General features: G+C 50.1%; 1 protein-coding gene across 11 annotated transcripts in view; it reads left to right on the plus strand.

Moving 5' to 3' along the window:
• KCNQ1 (potassium voltage-gated channel subfamily Q member 1) overlaps positions 1-27,218 on the plus strand; it is a 380,089-nt gene that overhangs the window by 184,536 nt on the left and 168,335 nt on the right. For 6 of the 11 annotated variants that reach the window (XR_015157617.1, XM_086383879.1, XM_086383884.1 and 3 more), the window contains exon 11: positions 2,177-2,297. The exons of 2 other annotated variants lie outside the window; for them this stretch is intronic. Coding sequence is in view for 8 of the 9 variants with exons in the window: in XM_086383879.1 (XP_086240005.1) it covers positions 2,177-2,297 (121 nt within the window). In the remaining variant the exon portion in view is untranslated. Of the gene's footprint in view, positions 1-2,176; positions 2,298-5,065; positions 6,132-13,442; positions 13,795-25,604; positions 26,017-27,218 lie in introns of those variants that run through there. 3 more of the 11 variants (XM_086383886.1, XM_086383881.1, XM_086383882.1) reach the window with 3 other exon arrangements.

Raw genomic sequence — 27,218 nt, forward strand, 5'->3', positions numbered from 1 at the left:
TTTCCAACTCTTTACGACCCCATGGACTAGAGCATGCCAGGCTTCCTTGCCCTCACTATCTCCTGGAGTTTGCTTAAACTCAGATCCATTGAGTAGGTGATGCCATCCAACCATCTCATCCCCTATCATCCCCTTTTTTTCCTGCCCTCAATCTTTCCCAGCATTGGAGTCTTTCCCAGTGAGTTGGCTCTTTGCATCAGGTGGCCAAAGTATTGGAGCTTCAGCTTCAGCATCAGTCCTTCCAATGAATATTCAGGGTTGATTTCCTTTAGGATTGACTGGTTTAATCTCCTTGCTTTCCAGGGGACTCTCGAGTCTTCTCCAGCACCACAGTTTGAAAGCATCAATTCTTCAGCTCTTGTCCTTCTTTATGGTCCAAGTCTCACATCTGTACATGACTCCTGGAAAAACCACAGCTTTGACTATACAGATCTTTGTCAGCAAAGTGATGTCTCTGCTTTTTAATGTGTTATAGGTATAGCTCCAAAATCATAAAAAAATTTCCTACGACAAAGCCATAATTAGGGTTAAAACACTGAAGGTAGACTGGGGAAAGTATCTGTACCCCAGATGACAAAGGGTTAGTTATCTCTATCTAACATATTAAAATTTTCCTACAAACTGACAAACAAAAATGAGTAAAGGATACGAACAGATAATTCCACAAGAGGAAAACCAAATAGCCTCAGAGCCACAACAGGCATTCAACGTAGAAGGAAAACCAGCATGCCAGTCTTCGTCTGTATTTGGCGGGCCCCGAAAAGACTGCCAAAGGCTGGTGCCCGCATGGATGTGGGGAAGCTGCCATGTTCGCACACTACTGGTAGAGCCCAATACAACTTCTGGGGAAAACAATTCAGCAACATCTATTAAAATTACCAAGGAAACACCCTCTCACCTGCCTTAATGTGTCAGGTTTCCATAGAGACGGATGGTGTATCATTGTCTTAAAGTAGAGGCTTAAAGCTCATGGAACCAGATGTCCATCAAACATGGACTGGCTGAGTTAACTGTGGCAGATCTAAGCTACAGACTGTCGTGCAACTACTAAAGTAAGGCTTAGGTCCATGTCTACGTACCTGTAGAAAAGTGAGACGGGCATGCTGCAGAGTGACAGGAACGTCATGTGTGTGTAAATGCAAGTCCCACCAGGTGCCAGCGGCTCTGATGCACAGAGAGGGATGAGCTTGGAATTTAGTTGGTGGTTAACACTAATGACCTCAGCGGGGAGGAAGGACTTTGTGAATCTTTGACTTGCCTCACTTTTTACAAGTACTTATTTTACAATACAAACTTTAAATGAAAAAAAAAAAAAAAAAAAACTCAAGGGTCCAGATTGCAAATCCGGGGACTGACAGGTACTCTTAGTCAGCCCTGAGGGCCAGTGCCAGCCCACTGCAGGTGGGCCTGGGAATCTGGATGCTAACATGGGCTGTTGAGTGCTTCCTCAGGGTGCAGGCGGTGGGTGCAAGGGGCCAGGAGCTCTGTGGCTTCCCCACACCCGGCCTCCGACTCTTCATGAGCAGGAGTCCTACCGCCCTGGGTCTGTCCACATGACCATGGACAGTGTTGGGAATCAGCGTCTTACCAGATCTGTGCTTGTCAGCTATTCTCGACCCTAACGTCTGGTGTGAACCTGAGGAGAGGCCCAGACCCCTGAGCTCAGCCTGGCCACAGTCCTCACTCTGAGGAGATGTCATGCGTGATAAGTCACTCAGTCATGTCCGACTCTTTGTGACCCCATGGACTGTAGCCCATCAGGCTCCTCTGTCCATAGACTTCTCCAGGCAAGAATACTGGAGTGGGCTGCCATTCCCCCCTCCAGGGGATCTTCTGGATCTAGGGATCAAACCTGCATCTCTTGCATCTCCTGCACTGACATGAAAGTTCTCTACCAGTAGCACCACCTGGGAAGCCTTCCCACTGGCTCTCAGTTGCACCTTGACCACTGAGGGCTCACGCCTGTGGGAGCCATCGTGAACCCAGCCAATCCTTGTGCTGAGACTTCTTACGTCACCTCCACTCCTCCCCAGTGCTGTGAGTGGGTCTCTTACCTGCTTGTGGGAGGGCTCCAGGGGTTTGAGGAAGGCAGGTCTGAATTGGCATCTAAGCTCTGAGCAGCCCTGGGCCCCTCTGCCATCATGCCTAACACGCTGCCCCACATCTTTCCCAACAGTGAAAAAGAGTCCCACGCTGCTGGAAGTGAGCACGGCCCATTTCATGAGAACCAACAGCTTTGCTGAGGACCTGGACCTGGATGGGGAGGCGCTGCTGACTCCCATCACCCATGTGTCACAGTGAGTGCTTGCTCACCCAGGGGTGATGAGCGGAAAGGACGTGGGGCTCAAAGGGGCGGCCTCGGTGCTGGACCAGGGCTCAGGTCTGTTAGCCCAGTGCCCACCACTCACTGCCTGCCCCTCAGCAACCGAGGGCCACTGGCCCCCAGGGGCTAGACCCCACGCTGGGGCACCCAGCAGGGACATAGCAAGGGCATTTCCCACCAAGTTTGGGAACACGATCCTCTTGTTGTGACTTATGGAAAACCAGACTGATTATTTTCCGCTTGCTTCCGTGCTCTGAGCGTCTGGGAAGATTGTTTTTCTCTCTGAGCCCCCTCCCCTGCCCCCCAAAAGAGAGACGACTTTGTTTTCCGCATTTCCCCGTGGAACCCTGGCCAAGCCACGGGGCAGATGCTGCGGCTGTCCTCAGGGGCTCCTTCAGGTGGAGGAAATGGCTGATTCTCCACGCCTTCCAGTTGGCCTGCCCCCGAGGCACAGCTGGCCTGGGACTGTGCCCGTCCTCCCCCGCCGTCACGGTATCCCCAGGCCAATTCCCGGGGCTCAGCCGTGGTGTGATTCCCCTGCGACGTGACTCCGTGCTCCCAGCTAGGGCACCCCACGCACAGTGACAGCCTGTGCTGGGGCAGTGGGACACTCGGGCCGTCCTGGCTGCTGCCCCACTGAGGATTCTCCTGGAGACGTCCGCCTGTGTCAGGATGTCCGCACGGTGCTCACCGTCCTTCCAAGAGTCACTTGCTGGCCTTCTTTCCTTCTCTCCTTGGAGTCAGTGAAGTGTGTTCTGGTTCTCCGGACTCGGGGTCTCCAGGTCGCTCTAATCGTGTGCATCTCTCTCAAGGTGAGGCCCCAGGCTGGCTGCCTTTGCTGCTGCCAGGTGTGGCCTTTGCCTTGCAGATGACTAAGGAAGTCAGGACCCCAACCGCAGGGCCTCCTGGCTGCTCTGTAACCCGAGGACTGGCCGGGCCAGGGAACCAGAGCGAGAGGGGGACAGGACTGTCTCGAGGTGGTACCATGATCTGACAGGGCCCCCCAGGCTCACAAGGAGCTCGACAGCACCTGTGGATGGCAGGGCACACACAGAAAGCATGCTCAGGCGCAGTGAGAGCCACACAGGGGGCTGGAAAGTAGGGGTTACTCATCCTTGTGGACTCGGCACTGGAGCAAGCTTCCAGGCCACCCCTGAAGGAGGGCTCTGAACTCTGGGCCCATCCTGGAGATGACCCAAGAGGCTCACTTGGTAAGTGGGCAAGGGCAGAGGTAGGACTCGTGCTGGGAACCAGGAGCTCTGGGCAGATGCAGGTCGCTGGTATTCCAAGGCAGGGTGCCAGCTTACCCCCTGGCTGAGGCCTGTTGCGAATCTGGGGCACAGTTCAGTCACTCAGTCATGTCCGACTCTTTGCAACCCCGTGAATCGCAGTACGCCGGGCCTCCCTGTCCATTACCAACTCCCGGAGTTCACTCAGACTCACATCTATCGAGTCAGTGATGCCATCCAGCCATCTCATCTTCTGTCGTCCCCTTCTCCTCCTGCCCCCAATCCCTCCCAGCATCAGAGTCTTTTCCAATGAGTCAACTCTTCGCATGAGGTGGCCAAAGTACTGGAGTTTCAGCTTTAGCATCATTCCTTCCAAAGAAACCCCAAGGCTGATCTCCTTCAGAATGGACTGGTTGGATCTCCTTGCAGTCCAAGGGACTCTCAAGAGTCTTCTCCAACACCACAGTTCAGAAGCATCAATTCTTCGGTGCTCAGCTTTCTTCCCAGTCCAACTCTCACATCCATACATGACCACTGGAAAAACCATAGCCTTGACTAGACAGACCTTTGTTGGCAAAGTAATGTCTCTGCTTTTGAATATGCTATCTAGGTTGGTCATAACTTTTCTTCAAAGGAGTACACGTCTTTTAATTTCATGGCTGCAGTCACCATCTGCAGTGATTTTGGAGCCCAAAAAAATAAAGTCTGACACTGTTTCTACTGTTTCCCCATCTATTTCCCATGAAGTGATGGGACCAAATGCCATGATCTTAAGTTTTCTGAATGTTGAGTTTTAAGCCAACTTTTTCACTCTCCTCTTTCACTTTCATCAACAGGCTTTTTAGTTTCTCTTTACTTTCTGCCATAAGGGTGGTGTCATCTGCATATCTGAGGTTATTGATATTTCTCCTGGCAATCTTGATTCCAGCTTGTGCTTCTTCCAGCCCAGCGTTTCTCATGATGTACTCTGCATATAAGTTAAATAAGCAGGGTGACAATATACAGCCTTGACATACTCCTTTTCCTATTTGGAACCAGTCTGTTCCATGTCCAGTTCTAACTGTTGCTCTGGGGCACAGGAGACCCCAAAGTGTTGTGTGAAAGTCGGGGTTTTGTGGCTGGTGTTTGTACCACAGGTGGCAGGGCCTGCTTAGAGCAGGGACAGCCAAGAGCCTGCTGGGACCCGGGACCTTCACTGTACTGCTTAGCGACCCCTCCTTGTCCTCCTGGCGCTCTCTTCCTATCAGAGCTTGCTTTCCCTCCCCTCCTACCTGTGGCCCAGCCCCACAAGGCACATACAAGGCGTCACACCCCGGGTGGACGGGGTGGTCACCCATCATCCGTCCAGCTGGGCAATCTTCACCAGCTCCCAGGGCCCTATGAGGCCGCTGCAGGGAGGCCCAGGGTGAGGGTGGTGAAAGACTGGGAGCTGAGGTGACCTAAATCCGAGCTCACAGCTGCCTTGCCTGGTCGCCGCTTTTGAAGAGAGGTCCATGTGTGTTGGTATCTGCAGGGACAAGGTTTCCGGGGAGGCGAGAGGTGGTCCACCTGCCCAGGGAGCCCCAGGAAGCAACTCAAGCTGGTTGAGCTGCGCAGTCAGAGGAACCTGGCCATTCCTTGTCTTCTTTCCTCCAGGACAGAGGCTGTCTGACCTGACAGCCCCAAGCTCTCTGCCTGCAGTGGGCCTGGGGCATAATCAACCAGAGAGCCTGCGGTGGTCCTAGGGTCGTCACTCCCTGGGTGCAGTCCATTGGTTATAGGAGAAGGGGCTCCCTCCAGTGCTAGCTGGACCTAGGCCATCCTTCCCCAGGAGGGTCCTCACCCTGGAACCTGTGAAGGCCTTTCCTAGTACAGACCCTGCAGAGGAGCCAGGGGAAGGCAGGTGCTGGACTGAGGGGTCTGCAGTGAAGGCTGGGCTGAAAAGACAGAGTGCAGCAAAAAGGCCTCCTCCAGGCCCTGTGATCTGGTCAAGGTTGAGACAGCAGGGGCTCTGCATGTCCCTGTCCGCAAAGGTCAGGGTCCTGCCTGCAGGAGCCCAGGGAAGGTGGGGTACAGGCACAGTGCAGGAGCCGGCAGTAGAACTTCAGATCCTAGGTACCCCTAGGGCTGGGCTGGGATCCTGGGGCTAAGGGCTGGGCCAAGGCGCCACCCCCACCATGGCAGGGGAAGGAGGCAGCAGTGATGGGCACCACACTTACTCTGGGCTGTGGCAGCCCGCAGAGAAGTGGGGGGAAGATGGCCAGGCCTCAGTGTCCACGCCGGGCCGCATTCCTCTGCATCCCGCATAGCCTGCCTGCTGATTGATGCCCCTAATTAAACTCAGCTCCAGCAGCTTGGGGACCCATCTCAGCTCCTGCAGGCAGCTCAGACCCATGGACTCCATGCAGGGGAGAGAGATGCACACCCTGGACTGTGTGCAAAGGACTGGGGATGTGCACAGGGGTCTCACAGGGGCCAGAGTGGGTGGGAGGCAGTTACTGAAAAACAGATCCATTTTTCTTCAGCATTTGACTGAATGTTAAACGTATTACCATGTTGGGACAGTTCCAGAATTCAAATTAAAAGCATAAATAAAGACACATTTTGTTTCCATCTCAAGCTCTCCCCGCCCGCGGGGCCCCAGGGAGGTGAGGTCACTGCAGCATTGATTACGGGATGGTCCCTGGGGCTGGGCGAAGCTCCTCTTTCCGGGGCCTGTTGGCCATTGGTGGAGCGAGGGGTCAGGGGAGTGGGGGTCAGTGAGCCAGCCTGGTGCAACCTAGGGAGTCGTCAGCGAGCTGGGGTCAGGGTCCAGAGGGCTGGGGAGAGAGAGTGGCTCTGGCCACGTAAGCTCCACGGGCAGGCCCCCAGGCCCACTCACAGCTCTGGATAGCCAGGCCACAGGCTCACCCACACCTCTCAGGCAGATGCAAGGGAGCTTGTCTGCCCTTGGGCCCCCACCCTGAGCCTTGCCACGAGGCTGCCATGGAAGAAGTGTGAGGCAAGAGACAAGGCATCTAGGGCATGGGGCAGGGGGCAGGGAAACCCTGCTAGGGGCTCTTGCCCACTGTGGGGAGGGCCACCCCGTGTCCATCCCTGTGCCTTGCACATGGTGTCCCACCTGGAACATCCCTGTCACTCATCAGCAGCCATCAGATTCCCACTCATTTCTCCAGCGTCCTCACAGCCCTCCTCCCTTCAAGGAGGCCCAGGACGCCCCCAGGCCAGGCTGCCACATCCTCCTCCAGCCCCTGAGGCCCTCTGTATTGGCTCCCTGAACCCTTGTTCGGGGCCTGGGTCTCTTTCGGGGTACCTGTCTACCAGGACCCTCATGTTTGGCTCCCCCAGGCCTCTCCTTGTCTGGCACCTCTCAAGCCCCAGGCTGTTAGAGCTCCAGGACTATGGCTCCCGCCTCAAAGCAGACAGGGTCCCCCAGCCAGGGCCCAGCCAGCGCCTCCCAAGGAAGAGATGAAGCAGGGGCTGTGGGCGCCTCAGTGCTGCTAGATGCAGGGCCAGGGTAGCTGGGTCAGGACCGGCCTTGGGTCGGCATCTGTGGCTCTGGGCTCCAAGGCTGTGTGTTGGAAAGTCCTCCCCACAGCTGCCGAGTCAGCCAGGACTGGCCTGGCATTCACACCCACCCCAGTGGTTGCATGTGAATACCCACGGCAGGTGGTTCCAGAGCCAGACCCTCTGTGCGCACACCAGTCTCTGGTCTTCCGGAATGGCCCCTCCTCTCTTCTGTCATGGCCTCCCAGGTAGGCAGGACCCAGCTCTCTTTAACCAGCCACCCCTCTGTCCTGCTCTGCAGGGGGAGAGTCTGGTTAGCACCCTGTACACTAAGACAGGCATGGGGAAGACCAAGAACCTTCTAGGGAAGAAAGGCAGAGGGAAGGCGGGGCCAAGGCTGGGGCCCCACAGAACACCCGCCAGGTGACCGTGAGTGCAGACACACGCGCACACGCCCGGCGAGCATGGACTCGCAGGCCTCCTGCGGCATGACAGCCTTGAGATCCTTGAGCAAAACCAGCCCTGCGTGCGTTAATTAGAATTTCCATGTCTTCAACTTTCTCCTGGACCCTGCAGAATCTCACGCCAAAATGTTCAAGTTTCTCTTTTCCAGCGAGGCCGCTGTGGCCTGGCTTTCATCCACATCACTGCTAACGTCTCCTGAAATCTGCGTTTGTCAGCGAGGCCAGGGCCAGCCCCATGCCTTCTGGAAACAAGGGCAAATGTCACAAGGCTTGGTCCCGCACTCCGTTCCCTGGACCAGGGTACTAGCTCTCTTGGCGGTACCAGGTTTGCCTGGGACATTTCAGAGACACCCAGGGCCCACTGCAGCCCACACCCATGGACCCCGGGGGCGCCAGGCACGGCGCCTGTGAATGCCCAAGCCCCTTGCTCTGTTTCTCACCCTGCAAACCGTGGTGGGAAAGGACTGCGAGGCCTTGCTGGGGCCAGCAGCCAGGGGGATAAAGGAGGGGGCTTGCCAGGAACAGATGAGGCTAGTTTGTCTTTCCAGACCAGTGTCCTCTTGTTGGAGCTCCAGACCACCTCTGTCTGCATGAGGTGCCAAGGAAGCCCCGTGGGAGCCCGCCCGGGAGGGCTGTGCAAAGCTGCATGAGTCACAGGCTCCCCGTCAGAGCCTCACAGCCCCGGCCAGGCGCAAAGCTGTCTCCGAAATGCACGGGGGGATTAAATGTTCTCCTAATTAAATTACAAGCGAGGCGGAGTGGCTCAGTGGGAACAACGAGGGACTGGAGATCGGATGCCCTTCATCTGGCGCCCAGCCAGTCCTGGCCCAGCTGTGGGCCGGCTCCAAGCCCCCCAACCTCTGGGAGCCTCACTTCCTTTGTGAGCACGAGAGGAGGATGCAGCCCATCGGCTGGGGCTGGCTACCCTGGGGAGTGGGGCCATGGTCTGGGAGGAAGGCCCAGAGGCAAGCAAGGGGACTTCTTACTGCCTTAGGCGCCATCGATAACCCCAGGCCTCGGCACGTTCAGGGCCCGCTCGGCTATCTCTGCGACACAGGTCCGCAGCAAGGGCGGCATGGACCATGGGCAGTGTTAAGGAGGATGTTAAGGAAGAGAAGGCCCACACCCTAGAGGCGGCGGGAGGAGAGGACTTCACAAATGGCACTGGTGTTGATGGAGAGACATTTTTGACTGTCAGGGAGTCCCACACAGCTCCCTCCTATGCTTTGCTTGAACCTGGAAGGGGAGACTGAGTCCCAGGGCAGCCTGACCAGGAAGCCTGAGGTGGGGATCCCTTGAGCCAGGGGTAGAAGGAGTTTAGGGCAGATCCAGCCCCTCTGCAGGCCTGCACTGTCCATCTCTCAAGTTAAAAGGCTTGTCCTTATATAGAGGACATTGTTTTCAACTTTTTAGTTGAAGTATGAAGCACACAGGTCTCAGGGTACTGCCTCGTGCATTTTCACCCCCTGGGACTTGTGACACCAGCCCCCAAGTGAGGCAACAGAACCTCGCAGAAGCCCCTAGGTTCCCCCTTTCTGTCACCAACACCCAAGAGTAAGTAAGTCCCAGCTCCCAGCAACAGGACCAGCTCTGCCTGTTCTTGAACTTTTCAGCAATAGACTCCTACAGTGCACACACATATGTCCGACTCCCTGTGAGCTGCACAGTCTGGCTGAAGAGAGCGGGGCCTCCCTCTCCCCTGGCTGGCTGGCACCCCGCTGTGTGAAGGGCCTACCCCTCCTTTATCCCTTCTCCTCTGACGGCCACTTGGACTGTTTCCAGTACAGCGTTGTTATCATCATTGCTGAGAATATTCTGTCTAGGCTCTTTGGGGAACGCGTGGGCTGCCTTCTGGTGAGTATGTTGCCAGGTCATCAGATGAGCTTGTTGACTTTGAGTACACACGGCCTCACAGCTGCCCAAAGTGGGCATACGTGTCCACTGCCACCAGTGGCGGCAGGGCGTTCTGGCTGCTCCATATCCTAACACTTCTCACACAATGGCGGGTGTCTAATGGCTTCAAACTGTGATTTTTAACTTGCAGTAATAGCTATGGGCTTCCCTGGTGACTCAGGAGTAAACAGTCTGCCTGTCAATGCACGTTCGATCCCTGGGACGGTAAGATCCGGTGGGGGAGGAAATGGCAACCCACTCCAGTATTCTTGCCTGGAGAATCCCATGGACATAGGAGCCTGGCAGGCTATGGTCAGTCCACAGGGTCACAAACAGCAGGGCAGAACTTAGTGACTAACAACGACAAAGTCAGTGGCTAACGCAGCTGAGCCCTTTTCACGTTGTTATTATTTAGTTGATTACTGTCCTTTGTAAAATGCCCATGTTGGCGGCCCATTTCCTTTTGGGTTGCCTTTTCTTCTGATTTGTGGGCGTTCTTCATCCTGGATATGAGTCGCTGGTCTGATACATGTATGTTCATTCCAAAGAAGCAACACCACTCCCTCTGCGGGTTGCCCTTTTCCTCTCTTGAGGGTGTCTTTTGATGAACACAAGGTCTTAATTTTAACGTCATCCAGTTAATCAAACATTTCCTTTCTGGTGAGTGCTATTTGTATCCTCTTTAAGAAACTTTGACTACTCCAAGGTCATAAAGATAATTGTTTTTTTCCTAAAGTTTTATTAGTTCACCTTTCACATGTAGATCTGCAATCTGCCTGGAATCAATTTTTGCATCCAATGTGAGGCTGAGGTCAAGGCAGTTTTCCCCCATTTGGATATCCAGTTTGACTCAGCACCCTTTATTGAAAAGACCGCCCTTCTCCACTGCCCTACCAGATAAGCACCATTATAAAGCAGCTCCCGGTCTACACGTGGTTGTTTGTGGATCCTACGCACTTCGTCGGTCAGATTTTTATAGTTTTTCTTGCCAGGGCTGTTTCATTGTCAGTACAGTTTGATCCCAGCTCTGGATAGCTGGTCATGCAAGCTCCAGCCAGTTCTCCTGCCCTGCGTGGCTGTCTCTGTGTGGCACCTCTATCCATCCACGTGCCAGTCTCCACAGGAAACTTCTAATAGGTAGGCCGGCTCCCTATCTAGATAGGGAGGACAAACAGCTTTACTACCCTGAGTCTTCACAACTGTGTTCTTGACATGTCCCTCATTTGTTAAGGTCCTCTTTCATTTCTTCTACCATGTCCTATAGTTTTCAGGGCAGTGGCCAAGCATACCTTTGTCAGAGAGTTATTCCTTGTTAGCTGGTGTTTGTTATGGGTTTACCAAGGCTGGGAACGTTGCCCACCAGGGAACTCTGACCACCCTGGGCCATTTCCTCCTGCGTGTGGGATGCTAGGGCAGTCAGCTCACTTCTCTGAGCCTCAGTGTCCTCTTGTAGACACGAGGGACGCATGTCATGGTGCTGGTGTTAGCCTTCGAAGAGATGGGGTCAGGCATCTAGCTGTGTGCCTGCTTCGGGAAAGTGTGTGATAGATGTCAGACCGTGTAAAACGTCGCCTTGTGATGAGAGGTCCCGTGGGGATGCCCCTTACTTGGCCTGAGAGCTTCTGAAATGGCCGGGTCCCAAGTCTCCACAGGGCACAGAGGAGGTCGGTGTGTCACTATCACACGCCATCCCTGTTTCATGAGATGCACCTTGCTGCTGCTGTCCTGTCGCTCGGTCGTGTCCAGCTCTTTGCAACCCCATAGACCGCAGCACGCCAGGCTTCCCTGTCTTTCATCATCTCCCGGAGTTTGATCAAACTCATGTCCATCGAGTCGGTGATCCCATCCCACCATCTCGTCCTCTGTCGTCCCCTTCTCCTCCTGCCTTCAATCTCTCCCAGCATCAGATGCAACTAGAAAGCCAGAATCCACTGTCTCTCATCCCAGGGTACGGGGCTCACGAGCTGTGCTGTCAGTGGAGGGAGAAACCCGACACCTGCTCTTCTCACTCCACTCTTGGAGGGGATGCAGAGGACCACACCCCAGAGCAGCCACAAGTGCCCCAGCGTGCCTCTGCCCTCTGTTCTCATCACAGCTGGGCTCACCTGCTGAGGATGACATCCATCTTCAAGCAGAGCAAGGACCAGGGCAGGCACAAGGTCTGCCTTCGCCCAGGACCGCATTTGGCAGGGAAGGGAGATGCCACGGTAGTGCTCAGGTTCTGAGCGGCTCAAAGGCAGCGTGGCCCCAATGTGGGGGTGATGTTCACAGCCCACATGGCTTTCAGGTGCTTAGCAGAGGGTGAGCCCCTGTCATCCATGTCTCGTGTCAGGGGTGGGAGGGGACACTGCAGCTGGCTGAGACCAAAGCTTGAGTCCTCGGTGGGGCCCTCAGAGGATGCCTGGTGAGTCAGTCCCCTGACTCATGGAAAGATGGATCTTGCCACCTTGAACCTGGCACCACCCTGGGAGGGTGAGGGGCACCCAGGCCTGCAGACCAGTCTGGGGCAGCGCTGACCTGGCCTTCCAGAGTGCCAGGGCTTCTCAGGCTGCTCCAGCGCCCCTCCATCTAGCATTCATTCTTTAAGATTTACAGGCCCTCTTGGGACAATGCAGGTGTCCTCGGCAATGACTGGCTAGCAGAGAGAGGTCTGGCCTGCCTCTGGGAGTGCCAGGTGGAGGGAAGAGGAAGAAAAGATGGAGGCAGAGGGAGACAGGAGTCCAGGGCCAACCTGAGTCTGGCAGCCACGGCATCCCGCCCTCCCCACAGATCCAGTCATGACCCCACGATGGCTGTGATCTTCCCAGGAAGTGCTCTCTTCACGAGGGCAGTGGCCCCAGAGGCTCACAGTGAAGACAGCTCGGGAAGGATCGTGGTGCAGAGCAGGGATACCCTCGGCGTTCACAGGCAAGGTCTTCCACTACAGTCAGCACAAGAACAGCTTAGTAGGGGTTTACATCAAGCTCTGAGAAGGGAATTTGGCGGGGGGGCGGGGGGGGCAGTTCAAAGAATTTTCAAAGGTAATGTTGACTCTACCTGATTTGTCTTCCAAGACCTTGGAACTGGGCCGTCACACAAGATCAGACTACACTGCACTCAGAATACCACTCATGCCATAGCTGTGCCCCCTGGGAAACTGGGGCACACAGCAGAGTGGCCTCACAAAGCAGGAGAAGACATCTGGGGACTGGAGGGGGTATGTAAGGTTGTTTAGGGCACCGGCTACACACACAGTACTTTCGGTGTTCTTCCCCATAGCCTCACCTGTGGTTATGGGCAAGACTGATGCCCTCAGACAGCCAGCCCCTGAAGAGGTGGCGGGCAGCACTGGGCAGCCAGCTGCTGGTCCTCGGCTTTACCCAGCTGACCTCTGTATCTGCGTATAAAGTTCAGGGCAAGGGCACACTGGGACCTCTGGCTTCATCCCTTGAGCACACCCTGGGTGTGTCCTCTGGCCCAGCTCGGTCTGCATGGGGGCCCAGTGTCTCCACTCCTGGGTTGGGATGGGGCAGCTGTCCTCAGGCCCAGGGGACCTTTCTTTCCCTACTTAATCTCTTCTCTTGGGCCTTTCATAGGTGGGCTTGTTTTTCAATGTTTTCTTTAGGTTCATGTCCAGATTTGTGAAGTTAAACTGAATCTCTTCCCATTTGAAACACCTGAATGCTTTTTTTCCTGCTCTTCTCTTTGAACTGCCACATGAAACCCCCAGCTGGGTGTGTGGGCTCCAGGTGGAAGCTCGTAGGGGCCTGGCTGCAAGGCCAGGGTCAAAAGCTGGGGCTGCCTCAGGTGGAGCAATGCTCAGAAAGACTGGCTCCCAGCCTCAATGAACTTGGGGCAGTGTGTGTGCAAGCAGCAGGGGCAGGACTGTCCCCAGGGGCTCCAAGGGCCTCACCTGAGATGCTCTCCCAGTGACCCCTCGCTCTGTGGCAGTGCCTGAAGGCTTGGTGCTAATGGGCCCCCCTCCATCACTGGCCTGTCTCATGCACTGGGAAATGGACTTGGTCAGACCACACGGTCTGGGTCTAAGGTGGGAAAATATGCCTGCAGATGTCAGGAGATGGAGTGTGGGAAACGGGAGCCTCAAGACCAAAGACAGAGGACCTTGCTCAGCTGCTGGCAGAGCCAGGTAGGCGCTCAGCTCCGAACTCTGAACCCTATGCTCTTTTGCAGTCCCAAAGCAGCCTGTCTCCTCGAGTGGGCCCTGCCTCCATCCCACACCAGTCCCGGCCAACTTCCTTCATCACCTGGGCCAAGTGACCTCAGTCCTAGGGGGTTGGTTGGGGTACTCTCCTGAGACCCATGCCTCAGTCACTCAAGGCCTTCAGCCTGGCCATGCCCTGCCCATTAGCTCTCTGCTTCCCCCACACCCAGGGACAGGAAAGCATCCTCCAGTTAACTCTGCTGCAGGCCAGGCCTAGAAGGAGAGATTGGTGGAGCTGAGTCAGCACAAGAGAAACACTGAAACTCGGGGTCAGAAAGTACAGTCAACTTAGTCTCTGGGCCACCTCAGGACCTCATACTTATCCAGGAGACCCACATGGGTAAGGCCAAGACAAGGATGCTGCCTTTCCCAAACCAGGCAGGAGGGTCAGACAGCTGTGAGAAAGGTCAGAAGCCCAACTTGAGACTCCAGGTGCAGGGGGAAAAACTGTGGCCTTCTCCCCAGGTAGCAACGCAGGCCACCCCTTATGAAAACAGTCCTGTGAGCACGTGAAGGGCACAGTCTGAGGAGAGTGGAGCTTGACCTTTGTTTAGCAATGGACACTCTGCGGGGGCACCAGGCCTCCCTCTGCACTGAGCCCCTAAAATGCCATAAATGCTGCTGCTCATCACAGTCCTCATTGACTCTGATCATCTGTGGAAATATCACTCTCTCCGTCTGATGCCACCTGGCCACACAGGTGCAAGTCCCAGTGACTCGGGAAGCTGAGTGTAACCAGCCAGCCCACCATGTGAGGTTGATCACGGACTTGTCTCATTTACTGGGGTTGGTGTTGGGCTCTGCCTGTCAATGTTTAACTCCTGAGGAGGCCGACCTTGGGGCTGGAGAGGCTCAGACTGCAGAGAGGAGAGCGGCTCCTTTCTGCTATGTGTGTGCAGGGACCCTGGGGTGGGGAGGGGCAGTGTCAGCTCACAGCAAGCAGAGCACAAGCTGGAGGGAAGAGGGCCTTCGGCGTGAGCTCCGCCCCACGGTGTGCCGGGAAAGGGCGGGGCGTGCAGTCCCCCCACCACCGCCCCCACCCCATAGGTGACAGTGGGCCCCAGCAGGATGCGCAGCTCTGAGGACCCCTCCGTGGTTTGCGGCAGCTTCAGACCTGGGGTGCGTGGGTGCCTCATTTGCAATTGCTGGTTGCCCCACAAGGGCCTGGCCTAGGTCTCCCCGCTGGTGGGGAGGAAGGTGTGGGAGCTGGTTTGCCGGGGCCACCCAGTGTGGGCTCAGGAAGGGAAGGAATGTGACCGAGGCCGGGTGTGGCTGAGGAGAGTGCAGCCAGTTGTGGGTTTTTCCTGGGGCCGAGATAGACGTGAGCAGAGATGGAGGCCCCTCTCTCTCTGCCCCCACCACACACACTAGGACCTTTCTTCAGCGTGCGGCTGTGGAGCTGCAGGCCAAGGACACCCTCTGGAAATCTGAATTCCATTCGCTCTTGGCAAAGAACAGCTTCCTGCTTGGGGAAGGTGTGCGCGTGTGTGCGCGCGTGTGCACACAGGGCCGTGGGGGCTGGCAGAGGGAGAGGCACGTGGGTGGAGCGATGTTTGATGAGACGTGTAAGGTGACCCCAGTATTTCCCGGCACTGGATGGCACTTGCTCCTCCATCCGGAGGAGCTAAGACAAACACCTGGGGCGGCTGAATCAGAAACGTGCAGGCTGCGCTGCCTTTGAAATAGGCTCTGGCTTAAAACAGTCACGGCAAAACATGCCTTTGAATCTGAAAGCCAGGACTTTTGCAAAATAATTCAAAAAGTTTGTTGAACCTTAAACCTTTCCTGATGATTCCTTCCTTCTGAAGTTAACTTGTTAAAGTTGCTCCAATCCCAGCCTGGTGCCAGACCAGCTTCCTGGAAACGCTCGCCAACTGCTGGCCTTTGGAAAGACTTGTCACCCTAATAGCTGTTTAAAAAAAAAAAAAAAGCTCCCTGGGCACCTTGGCTGCAGGGTCTGAAAAGTCCTTTGTGTTCGCTCCAGCTGCAGAGCCATTCCAGGCCCCGCTCCTGGGGCTGACTGGAGCTGTCTCTCTTCGTTTCCTCTTACAGTGGCGGGTGCTGGGCTGGCTTCTTCCCGCCCAGCTTCTCTGCCAACGGTGTATCCAGGCCTCCCCACACGGAGGTGGGGGCCAGGACATCCAGGGCAGAGCCCTTGGAGAGGGTGGGTGTGGGCATGTCCCAAGAGGGTCACCAGCCAGAACGTCTCTCTGTTTCTTCTCCCCAGAGGGAGAGATCAGGGCCCCCTCCCAGGTCAACACTGTGTCACTTCCCCGGAAAACCCAGGACCCAGCCAGTTCCCAAGCAGCGTGGCTTCAGAAGTGAAGACAGCATGCCCCCCCACCCCTCCCAGAGCAGTGTTTCGGCAACATAAAGCCTGAATGTAAAATGAGGTCTAAGCTGTAGTTTAAAAAAGAGTTTAAAATGTGAATATGGGTTGGAAAATATTTAGACTAACACAGATATTAGGCGAATCAACAGAAAAATGTACTAAGCATTGTCACTGTCGCACTAATCAAAACCAAAGATTACCTGAAAATGGAAGAAAAGTTACATAAAAACTTGAGCCTTTAATGAGACACAGCAGTCAGAACATGTACGGCGTTCACTCCTCTAAAAATCACTCCTCGCAAACTTCCATGACGACAAAACCTATGTAGCATTTCATTTCCTAGGAGAGCCTTGTTGGTCTGCAGACGGGTGGAGGGCACCCCTTCCCATCAGAGGGGGGCGGGGGCGCTCCCTGCTCTCACTCGAGCTCTGCCTCTCCCTGTCAAAAACCTCTTTGTGCAGGAGCAGCCCTGCTCCTCGGAGGGACATGAACCAGAGCCCACAGCACTGCGCCACCGCGCTCCACAGCCCACCAGCCCGGCCCTGCAGCGGGGGCTGCTCGGTCACAGCCTGGCAGAACTTCTGCAGGAACTGCAGCACGCCCTTCTTGCCCTATTAAGATGTTGCTCTTAAAAAGTAATAATAACGTAGCTTTACACATGCTAGGGAAAACAGATGCAGTATACAAAGGGAAAATGGCAAAAAATCAGGTTGTCCCCACCCCAACCCTGACTTCCTAAGTTTCCTTCCCTAAAGGTTACTGCTGTCCAAGCTTCCCATTGTATTTTTCAGTGTGTTATCTGGGCAAACGTATTCATAATCTACCTCCTTTTCACTCAAGTGGTAGCATATATTATTTAGCTGCAGTCTGCCTTTCTGACTTCATACAGGCATGCCAGACTTCTTTTTGAGCTGCCCAGACAAGCTTGGTTTATCACGGGGCAGTGCTCCTGAGGGGCACCTTTATCCTGCAGCGTTGTTTGTGTACACACAAGAACAGGTGACAGCTGGAGCGCTGCTTTCTCATGAGTGAGCTTGAGGATCCTTGAGAGAACGTGGTCTCTGCTCTCGGTCCACTGGACTGGGCTTTCCCCAAATGCGACTGTGCTCCTGGAGCACTAGTCTTTGTGGCATCGGTTCTGTTGCTGGTGAACACGGGGACCCAGCCACCTGAAAAAGGCATGTAGGTGGCGGGGTGGGAGGCCTGTGAGGAGGCTGAAGAACATCATGTTGAGTGTTAACCAGTGAGCCTTCCATCAAAGAATGCACAGATGGGCTGCTCAGTAAAGCCTGATGAAGGCCCTGAGCGTTTTCAAGGGCAACACTGCCTTGGCTGCAGCTGGCAGGAGGTGACCAACAGTTCCTTGCTTGATGGTCTGGGCAGGAAGCAACCCCAGGGCATCTGAAGAGAATGGAGCCCTGGTCAGTGCACTGGGCAGGGGCCCTGTCTCTGTGGACATCATGCTATAAGGAAACCCTTCAGCTTTCAGTAGCGAGCCCTCTCATTTCTCCATAAGCACGCAGCCCCAGTGTGCACTGTTCAGAGAGAAGATGCCTGTGTGTTCTGGAGATGGATCTATATTAAGACATCTAGTGCTTCTCCTGTTTATTAACAGCTGCAGAGCATTCTGTTGTGCCATAATGTATGGAACAAGTCCCCTATTGACAGATGTATAGGGCAGCCAAAGACAGCCATTAACTATTCAAATATTCACTAGTGAACTGCCTGATTTTGAAATTAGTCCCTCTGAAATGTCCCTCCCCACTGAACACTGTTGTTTCTCCCTACCCGTCTTATGCCTGTTCTACCTCTGTTGACTGAGTCACCTAGGCTGTCTCTTATCAAATAAGGACAACATAAATTATGAATAAGAACTGTAAACCTTGTCAAGATACGAGATTTCATGAAGTTAAGGGAAATGAAACTGAAGAATCTCTCTTCAGAGATTAGACAATTAGGCAGAGTTAAAGCATTTACCAACTGAAGAGAAAAGCAACGCTGATACCTAGAAAACCATTTCAAAGGGGTGCAAAAAAAATAATAAAAGATTAAGAGTGGCCCCTTGGTGAAGCCATGAAGCCCTACCTTCTATAAAACTGAGCCTCTGTGTGAAAGTGCTCCCAGAGTCCATTATGAAGTGAGAGGTGCCCTGCTGCGATGTCATGCTACATATTACAACATTCAATCAGAACCTCTCTCAATGCATTTTTTCTAATGAGGAGGTATCTGCAATTATGACAATGTATATATAGGACAATATGATTTTCCAGACTACTATTACTACTCCTCAAGGTAACTTCCCAATCAAATCTATTTTTCATGAAATGTTGGTCTCCGTTATAAGTGCATTCACTTCAAGAGGCCCACTGTCCCCCATTCCCAGCAAGGTTAACATATTTGTACATGTTTTGATAAGATACTACCAAATAAAGGCTTGTGCCCATTTACACTACGGTGAATATTGTGCAAACATGCCCGTCTTCCCACACCTTCACCACCAACTGCTACTCACTAGTAGTCACAGCTTCCAGCTTCATTACTTTGGTTGATAAGACATGGTGTACTGGAGTTTCCATTTATATTTCTTTTACTATAAATGAGGTGTTTATCTCTTTAAATCGGTAAACATTTGCTTTTTCTTCTCTGTGAACCATCTCTCCATACCTTTTTTAATATCCCTTTTTACTAATTTATAGGAATTCTGTCTTACATGTTGAAACATTTTATCCCAATTTTCCTTCATCTTTTAGCTTCTAGATTTTTCTGCTGGCAGGACTTTTAAACTTGAGGATTTTTTGCTTTTGTTTATTGTTTTGCATTTCTTATATTTTATTAAAAGTTGAATTTCTTTCTGTGAGTCAGAAGCCAGATGCATTTTCTTTTCATACGCTGTTCAAGTTTTTGGTCCATTTTCTCCCTATGGGCTTCAGAATTTTTAAATTCTGACATAGTCAACCTTGGCAGTCTTTTGTGATGTGAGATTCTTGTCTTAAATTTTGAAAAAACTTCTGAGATTGTTTTAGTAAGTTCTCCTGTGTTTTCTTTTGTCATCTTGTTTTTCACAGTAAAAAATTTTAATTGATACATGGTTAATTACGGTGTTGTGTTAGTTTCAAGCATACAGCAAAGTGAAAGTGATTCAATCACACACACACACACACACATTTTTTTTCAAATTCTTTTCCTTTATAGGTTAGTTCAGTTCAGTCACTCGGTCGTGTCCGACTCTTTGCGACCCCATGAATCACAGCACGCCAGGCCTCCCTGTCCATCGCCAACTCCCAGAGTTCACTCAAACTCATGTCTGTCGAGTCGGTGATGCCATCCAGCCATCTCATCCTCTGTCGTCCCCTTCTCCTCCTGCCCCCAATCCCTCCCAGCATCAGGGTCTTTTCCAATGAGTCAACTCTTTGCATGAGGTGGCCAAAGTACTGGAGTTTCAGCTTTAGCATCAGGCCTTCCAATGAACAGCCAGGACTGATCTCCTTTAGGATGGACTGGTTGGACCTCCTTGCAGTCCAAGGGACTCTCAAAGAGTCTTCTCCAACACCACAGTTCAAAAGCATCAATTCTTCGGTGCTCAGCTTTCTTCACAGCCCAACTCTCACATCCATACACGACCACTGGAAAAACCATAGCCTTGACTAGACAGATCTTTGTCGGCAAAGTAATGTCTCTGCTTTTCAATATGCTATCTAGGTTGGTCATAACTTTTCTTCCAAGGAGTAAGCGTCTTTTAATTTCATGGCTGCAATCACCATCTGCAGTGATTTTGGAGCCCCCAAAAATAAAGTCTGACACTGTTTCCACTGTTTCCCCATCCATTTCCCATGAAGTGATGGGACCAGATGCCATGATCTTATAGGTTATTATGAGTATAATTCCCTGTGCTATACAGTAGGTCCTTATTGTTTACTTATTTTATATATAGCAGTGTGCATATGTTAATCTCAAATTCCTAATTGATCTCTTCCCTGCCCCACTATCCTTTTGATAACTGTAAGTTTGCTATCTATGTCTGTAAGTCTATTTCTATTTTGTAAATAAGTTCACTTGTGTCATTTTTTTAATATTCTACATATGTAGAATATCACTTATGGGATATCAATGTTTTGTCTTTGTCTGACTTACTTTCAGTTCAGTTCAGTTGCTCAGTCGTGTCTGACTCTTTGCGACCCCATGAATTGCAGCAGACCAGGCCTCCCTGTCCATCATCAACTCCTGGAGTTCACTCAAACTCACGTCCATCGAGTCGGTGATGCCATCCAGCCATCTCATCCTGTCGTCCCCTTTTCCTCCTGCCCACAATCCCTCCCAGCATCAGAGTCTTTTCCAATGAGTCAACTCTTCGCATGAGGTGGCCAAAGTATTGGAGTTTCAGCTTTAGCATCATTCCTTCCAAAGAATACCCAGGACTGATCTCCTTCAGAATGGACTGGTTGGACCTCCTTGCAGTCCAAGGGACTCTTAAGAGTCTTCTCCAACACCATAGTTCAAAAGCATCAATTCTTCGGTGCTCAGCTTTCTTCCCAGTCCAACTCTCACATCCATACATGACCACTGGAAAAACCATAGCCTTGACTAGACAGACCTTTGTTGGCAAAGTAATGTCTCTGCTTTTGAATATGCTATCTAGGTTGGTCATAACTTTTCTTCCAAGGAGTAAGCGTCTTTTAATTTCATGGCTGCAGTCACCATCTGCAGTGATTTTGGAGCCCCCAAAAATAAAGTCTGACACTGTTTCCACTGTTTCCCCATCTATTTCCCATGAAGTGATGGGACCAGATGCCATGATCTTAGTTTTCTGAATGTTGAACTTTAAGCCAACTTTTTCACTCTCCTCTTTCACTTTCATCAAGAGGCTTTTGAGTTCCTCTTCACTTTCTGCCATAAGGGTGGTGTCATCTGCATATCTGAGGTTATTGATATTTCTCCCGGCAATCTTGATTCCAGCTTGTGCTTCTTCCAGCCCAGCATTTCTCATGATGTATTCTGCACGTAAGTTAAATAAGCAGGGTGACAATATACAGCCTTGGCGTACTCCTTTTCCTATTTGGAACCAGTCTGTTGTTCCATGTCCAGTTCTAACTGTTGCTTCCTGACCTGCATATAGGTTTCTCAAGAGGCAGGTCAGGTGGTCTCATATGCCCATCTCTTTCAGAATTTTCCACAGTTTATTGTGATCCACACAGTCAAAGGCTTTGGCATAGTCAATAAAGCAGAAATAGATGTTTTTCTGGAACTCTCTTGCTTTTTCGATGATCCAGCGGATGTTGGGAATTTGATCTCTGGTTCCTCTGCCTTTTCTAAAACCAGCTTGAACATTTGGAAGTTCATGGTTCATGTATCGCTGAAGCCTGGCTTGGAGAATTTTGAGCATTACTTTACTAGCGTGTGAGATGAGTACAATTGTGTGGTAGTAACATTCTTTGGCATTGCCTTTCTTTGGGATTGGAATGAAAACTGACCTTTTCCAGTCCTGACTTACTTTACTTAATATGATAATCTCTAGGTCCATCCATGTTGCTGCAAATGGCATTATTTTGTTATTTTTTATGGCTGAGTAATATTCCATTGTATATGTACATATTTGTGTGTGTGTGTATACATACACATGGACACACACACATTTTTTTATCCATTCATCTGTCAATGGGCATTTAGGTTGCTTCCATCTCCTGGCTATTGTAAATAATGCTGCTGTGAACACTGGGATGCATGTGTCTTTTTGAATTAGCATTTCGTCCAGATACATGCCTAGGAGTAGGGCTGCAGGAATGTATGGTAGCTCTATTTTTAGTTTTTTAAGTAAACTAAAGTTTTTAAGTAAACTAAGTTTTTTAACTTCCATACTGTTCTTCATAGAGGCTGCACAAATTGACATTCCTACCAACAGTGTAGAAGGGGCCTTTTTTCTCCACACCCCCATTTATTATTTATAGACTTTTAAATGATTACCATTCCAACTGGTGTGAGGTGATACCTCACTCTAGTTTTGATTTGCATTTCTCTAATAATTAGTGACAGCGAGCATCTTTTCATGTGTCAGTTGGCCATCTGTGTGTATTCTACGGAGAAATGTCTATCTAGGTCTTCTGCCCAATTTTTGATGGGGTTTGGTATTTATATATATATATATATATAAAATATATATATATATATAAAACTGTATGAGCTGTTGAATATTTTGGAAATTAACCCCTCGTTGGTAGCATCATTTACAAATACTTTCTCCTAGTCCACACTTGTCTTTTCATTTTGTTTATGATTTCCTTTGTTATGCAAAACCTTTTAAGTTTAATTAAATCCCACTTGTTCACTTTTGTTTTTATTTCCATTACCCTAGCAAACAGATCCAAAAAGAAATATTGCTGTTATTTATATCAAAGAGTGCTTTACCTATATTTTCCTCTGTATGTGCACTCAGTCATGTCCAACTCTTTGCAATCCCATGGACTGTAGCCCACCAGGCTCCCCTATCCATGGAATTTTCCATACAAGAATACTGGAGTAGGTTCCCATTTCCTTTTCCAGGAGACCTTCCCAAACCAAGGATCAAACCTGTATCTCTTGTGTCTCCTGCACTGGCAGGTGAGTTCTTTACCAGCTGAGCCTCCAGGGAAGCCCCTCTGTTGTTTATTGTATTTTCCTCTAGGAGTTTTATAGTCTTACATTTAGGTCTTTAATTCACTTTGAGTTTTATATGGTATTAAAGAATGTTCTAATTTTATTTACACACAGCTGTCTAGTTTTCCCAGCACAAGTTAAGAGACTATCTTTATTTCATTACATATTCTTGCCTCCTTTGTCATAGATTAACTTTCCATAAGTGCATGGGTTTCTGAGTCTTCTATCCTGCCCCACTGATCTCTATGTCTGTTTTTGTGCCAGTACCACTGTTTTGATTACTGCAGCTTTGTAGTATAATCTAAAGCCAGGGTGGCTGATCCCTCTAGCCCTCTAGCCGTAATTCTTTCTCAAGAGTGTTTTGTCTATTCAGGATCATTTATGTTTCCATACAAATTTAAAAATTTTTTGTTCTCATTTTGTGAAAAATGTCATAGGGATTGCACTGAATCTGTAAATTTCCTTGGGTAGTACAGTCATTTTTAACAATATTGATTCTTCCAATCCAAGAACACAGTATATCTTTCCATCTGTTTGTGGTCATCTTCAATTTCTTTCATCAGCATCTTATAGATTTTGGAGTAAAGGTCTTTTGCCTTTTTAGCTAGATTTATCCCTAAGTATTTTTTTCTTAGGGATGTGACAGTAAATGGGGCTGTTTCTTTCATTTCTGTTTCTGATATTTCATTGTTAATGTAAGGAAATGCAACAGATTTCTGTATATTAAGTTTGTATTCAGTAACTTTGCTGAATTCGTTGACGAGTTCCAGTTCATCTTCTGGAAGCATCTTTAGGGTTTTCTGTATGTAGCATCATGTTATCTGCAAACAGTGACAGTTTGACTTCTTTTCCAATTTGGATTTCTTCTTCTTCTCTGATTGCTGTGGTGAGGACTTCCAAAACTATGTTGAATAAAAGTGGTGAGAGTGGGCAGCTTTCACTTTTTACATTTAAATTGTGCTCTATTTTTATATAAGGAGTTATTAAATTCAATTTATTTTCTATGTGTCTAACTAGTTATCCCAACAGTATCTGGATGCATCATCTTCTACTGACTTAAATTGTCATCTTTCTCATATTTCAAACTCTCATTTAATGTGTATCCATTTCTAGACTGTCTTATGGATTGCTGATGGGCCTGATGATGGGCCAGACTCAGTTATTTGACTTTCAAACTTTATGATATACTTATGAGTACAACAGAGTTTTCCTCATCTCTCTAACTCAAAAGAGGAAGCCACATTTCACACAGTACAGTCAACCACGGAATCCATGGCATGGCCTCAGACCAAATCACTCTAGACACAGGATTGGCTCTTGAGTTGGACAGGAAGCCCGGAGTGTTTATAACTGAGTCCTTGCATTGACAACTAATAAGGTAAGGGAACAGGAGCACTTGTTTCTTCCAGGCTCACACAGCCGAATCCAGACAGTGGATGCCCAGAGGTCATGGCTCTGACCCATGTAGGGTCAGTAGTGGGTAGGGGGCCATTTCATACTCATGTATGATCACAGTTTCAGGGCATCTTATGAAAACTGAATTCAGTAACTCAAAAAAGTAAATAAGCCTAATTCGAACAGGAAAAGAATAGCAATAAGAAAAATCTGTAAGGTGTAGCCAGTCCCTCCCTTCCCCAGGCCAAGGAGAACAATGGGCATGATAAACTGTTATAGTTGGAGTGATGTTATAACCAGTGCAGGTCAAAATGGTTTCACATCATGACCTGGACAACAGTGACTCAGTTTCCTTATCTAACCTAGGTCACCTGTACCAATGTGGTTTTTCTAGCCTCACCCATGTGAAACTGGCCCAGAGGAACATGGCCCCTATCCCCTGCCCTCCTGGCTTGGGTGCTCTCCTTTACTGCCCTGTAAACAAAAAGTAGTGCTTAAGAGCAGATTCTAGAGCCACAGCGCAGCAGATGCACCGGTTCCTACCTGCTGGACCTTGGGTGGGTCATTTAACCTCAGTTTCGTCTTCCCATTTATAACATGGGGATAATAAGAAAGAGTGCCTTCCACAGAGGGTTACTGCGAAGATTAAATGAATGACTAATGTGAAGCACACAGTATGGTGTTGACATATGTAAGGCTATATAGCGTTAGTTAAATGCATGCCCTACCTCACGATGAGTCATTCAGTTCATCTTTATCACAGTAAGTGCTTGACAAGGTCAATGGAGAGGGGAGTTCGAATGAGTAAAATCACCTTCAGAAAAAAGTGTAGTTGCATTCTCATTAGACTACTTAGGACAATGGGTAATCTTTAAAATCTGGTGCTTTCCTGGAGCAGGTGCTTTCAAGAATTGTATAGGACTTACATTACATGCTCATTTTTTTCACATAAATTTTAGAATCAGCTTGCATGATTTAAAAAACAATGTGTGTGGCCATCCATATTCTGCTGGTAATTTCTACTGAAACTACAATCAGTTTAGATTAACCTACAATTATCTTTTTTTACAAATATTTTTTTACTTCCTAGCCAAAAAGAGAGATTTATCCATATGTTCAAATCAGTTGTAATGTGTCTCAGTATTTTTTAGCCCTTTGTTCATATACATTTTGTGCAGTTTGAAATTCATCATTGGGTATTTTCAGACAAGTGAAAGTGAAGTCGCTCAGTCGTGTCCGACTCTTTGCCACCCCATGGACTGTAGCCTACCATGGGATTTTCCAGGCAATAGTACTGGAGTGGCTTGCCGTTTCCTTCTCCAGCGGATCTTCCCAACCCAGGGATCAAACCCAGGTCTCCCGCATTGTAGACAGACACTTTACCATCTGAGCCACCAGGGAAGTCTACTGATTTTAAATTTGGTGATCATTATTTTTTTCAACTGAACTTTTCATTTTGAGATCATTGTAGATTTACATGCAGCTAGCTGTGAGAAATTATAATAGGGTCCATGTAGCCTTAGCTCCAGTGGTAGCATTTTGGGAACTGGGACATGATCACTGCCAGGACACAGGCCGGTGCGGGGGAGCTTGCTGCCCTCGTGCAGCCCTCTGAGAGCCACACCCCTCCTCTCCCATTCTGCTTCGTCCCTAGGCCCTGACAAGCACTACTCAGTTCTGCGCTGCTTTAATGTTGTCACGACAAGAAGGGTCTAAAAATGGAACCAGTGCACTCAGGGCCTTCTGAAACTGGCTCTTTTCACTCGACACAGTTCCCTGAAGATTCATCCAGGTTGTTGAATGTATCTTTGCCTTCCTGGCATGACCCTATTTTAGGTTTATATTTTTAAAGCTGATGGACCCTGGTTATTGTTTCCCTTTTTCTGCACTGACTATCATAGATGAAATCAGTATGTGTTTTTTCATTATGCCAACTGTCAGATCAGTGGAATTTTGGCTCCAGAAAGAGACTTTGGAAGATTTCAGTAAGAATGTGATTATTTTAAAATACATATTCTAAAAGAAAAAAAAAGCTCTTGTGAAAAAAAAATTGTTTTATTTGCTCTTAATTTTCTTTTTCTTAACCACTTTACTGAGGTATGATTGACATACACAATCTGTATGTAATTAATATACACAATGTGACAAATTTGGAAGTAAGTATATACCTATGAGACCATCACCACAATCTAGGTCATAAACATACACATCACCTCCCAAAGTTTCCTTACGCCCTTCATATCATGTATATTATTTCCTAGGGACACTACCACGAGACCTCCCCTCTTACCAAATCTGGAAGCACACAATGCAGCTCTGTTGACTACAGGCCCTGTGCTGGGCAGTCGCGCTCCAGGACTCATTCATCCTGCAGAGCTGAAACTCTGTGCCCTCTGACAAATTCCTCTAAGCTGCCTCCCCCCTGCCCCTTGCAACCACCATTCAACTCTCTGCTTCTCTGACTATTTTAGATTCTTCATATAAGTGGTATCATACAGTATTTGTCCTTCTGTGTCTGGCTTATTTCACTGTCCTCCACATTCATCCATGTTGTCACAAATGGCAGGATTTCCTCCTTGTGAAAGAATTCTTGTACAACCATTCTATTTCTGAACGCTACCAGGATTCGGGGTGGGGGTGGGGAGTGCTTTTTACATCATTCATGTATGATAGAGAGTGGGACAGAAGGAAGCAAGTTTGTTCCCAAGGGGACAGATGCAAGCATTCAGGGAGCCCCCAAGGAGGGGCCTGGGAGCCCTGGGGCCGTCCTGTGGGCGGTGGGAAGAAAACATTCCTGTCTTCAATGCTCCCCCTAGAGAAGGCCTCACTTTCTCCCATTATCTTCCTGTCTTCTCACCAGCCCACCCAGTTCTCTCTCTCTTGTCTCTGTATCTCTCTGTGACTCCCAGTCACCTTGAAGCTCCCTGCTCACCCCCATGTACAGGTGCGCTCTTAGGGCTGGGGTGAATGCAAACAAAGAATGGGAATCTTTGCGAGAGCTCTGGGGGAGGGTAGGCTAAGCTGACCATGGCCTCAGGCTCCCTTGAGGGGAAATGGGGTTTGGCTGGGCTAGCCCATGAAGCCTTTCACTTCTCTGGAGCTGTGCCTACCACCATCACCCCCTTCCATATACACACCCAGAGCTAAGACGGACAAAGAGCAGTTCCAATCTGAAGCTCTGATGGGCTCCCCCAGGGTTGATGTGTGTGGGGTCTAGGCACAAGAGCTGAAGGAACCTGTGAGGCTCAGTGCGGTGCCCTGTAGGCAG

The sequence above is a fragment of the Bos grunniens genome, chromosome 29 (genome assembly GCF_055505025.1).
Source record: "Bos grunniens cultivar Pamir isolate PY7600 chromosome 29, Bosgru_T2T1.0, whole genome shotgun sequence".
Taxonomy (NCBI): Eukaryota; Metazoa; Chordata; class Mammalia; order Artiodactyla; family Bovidae; genus Bos; species Bos grunniens.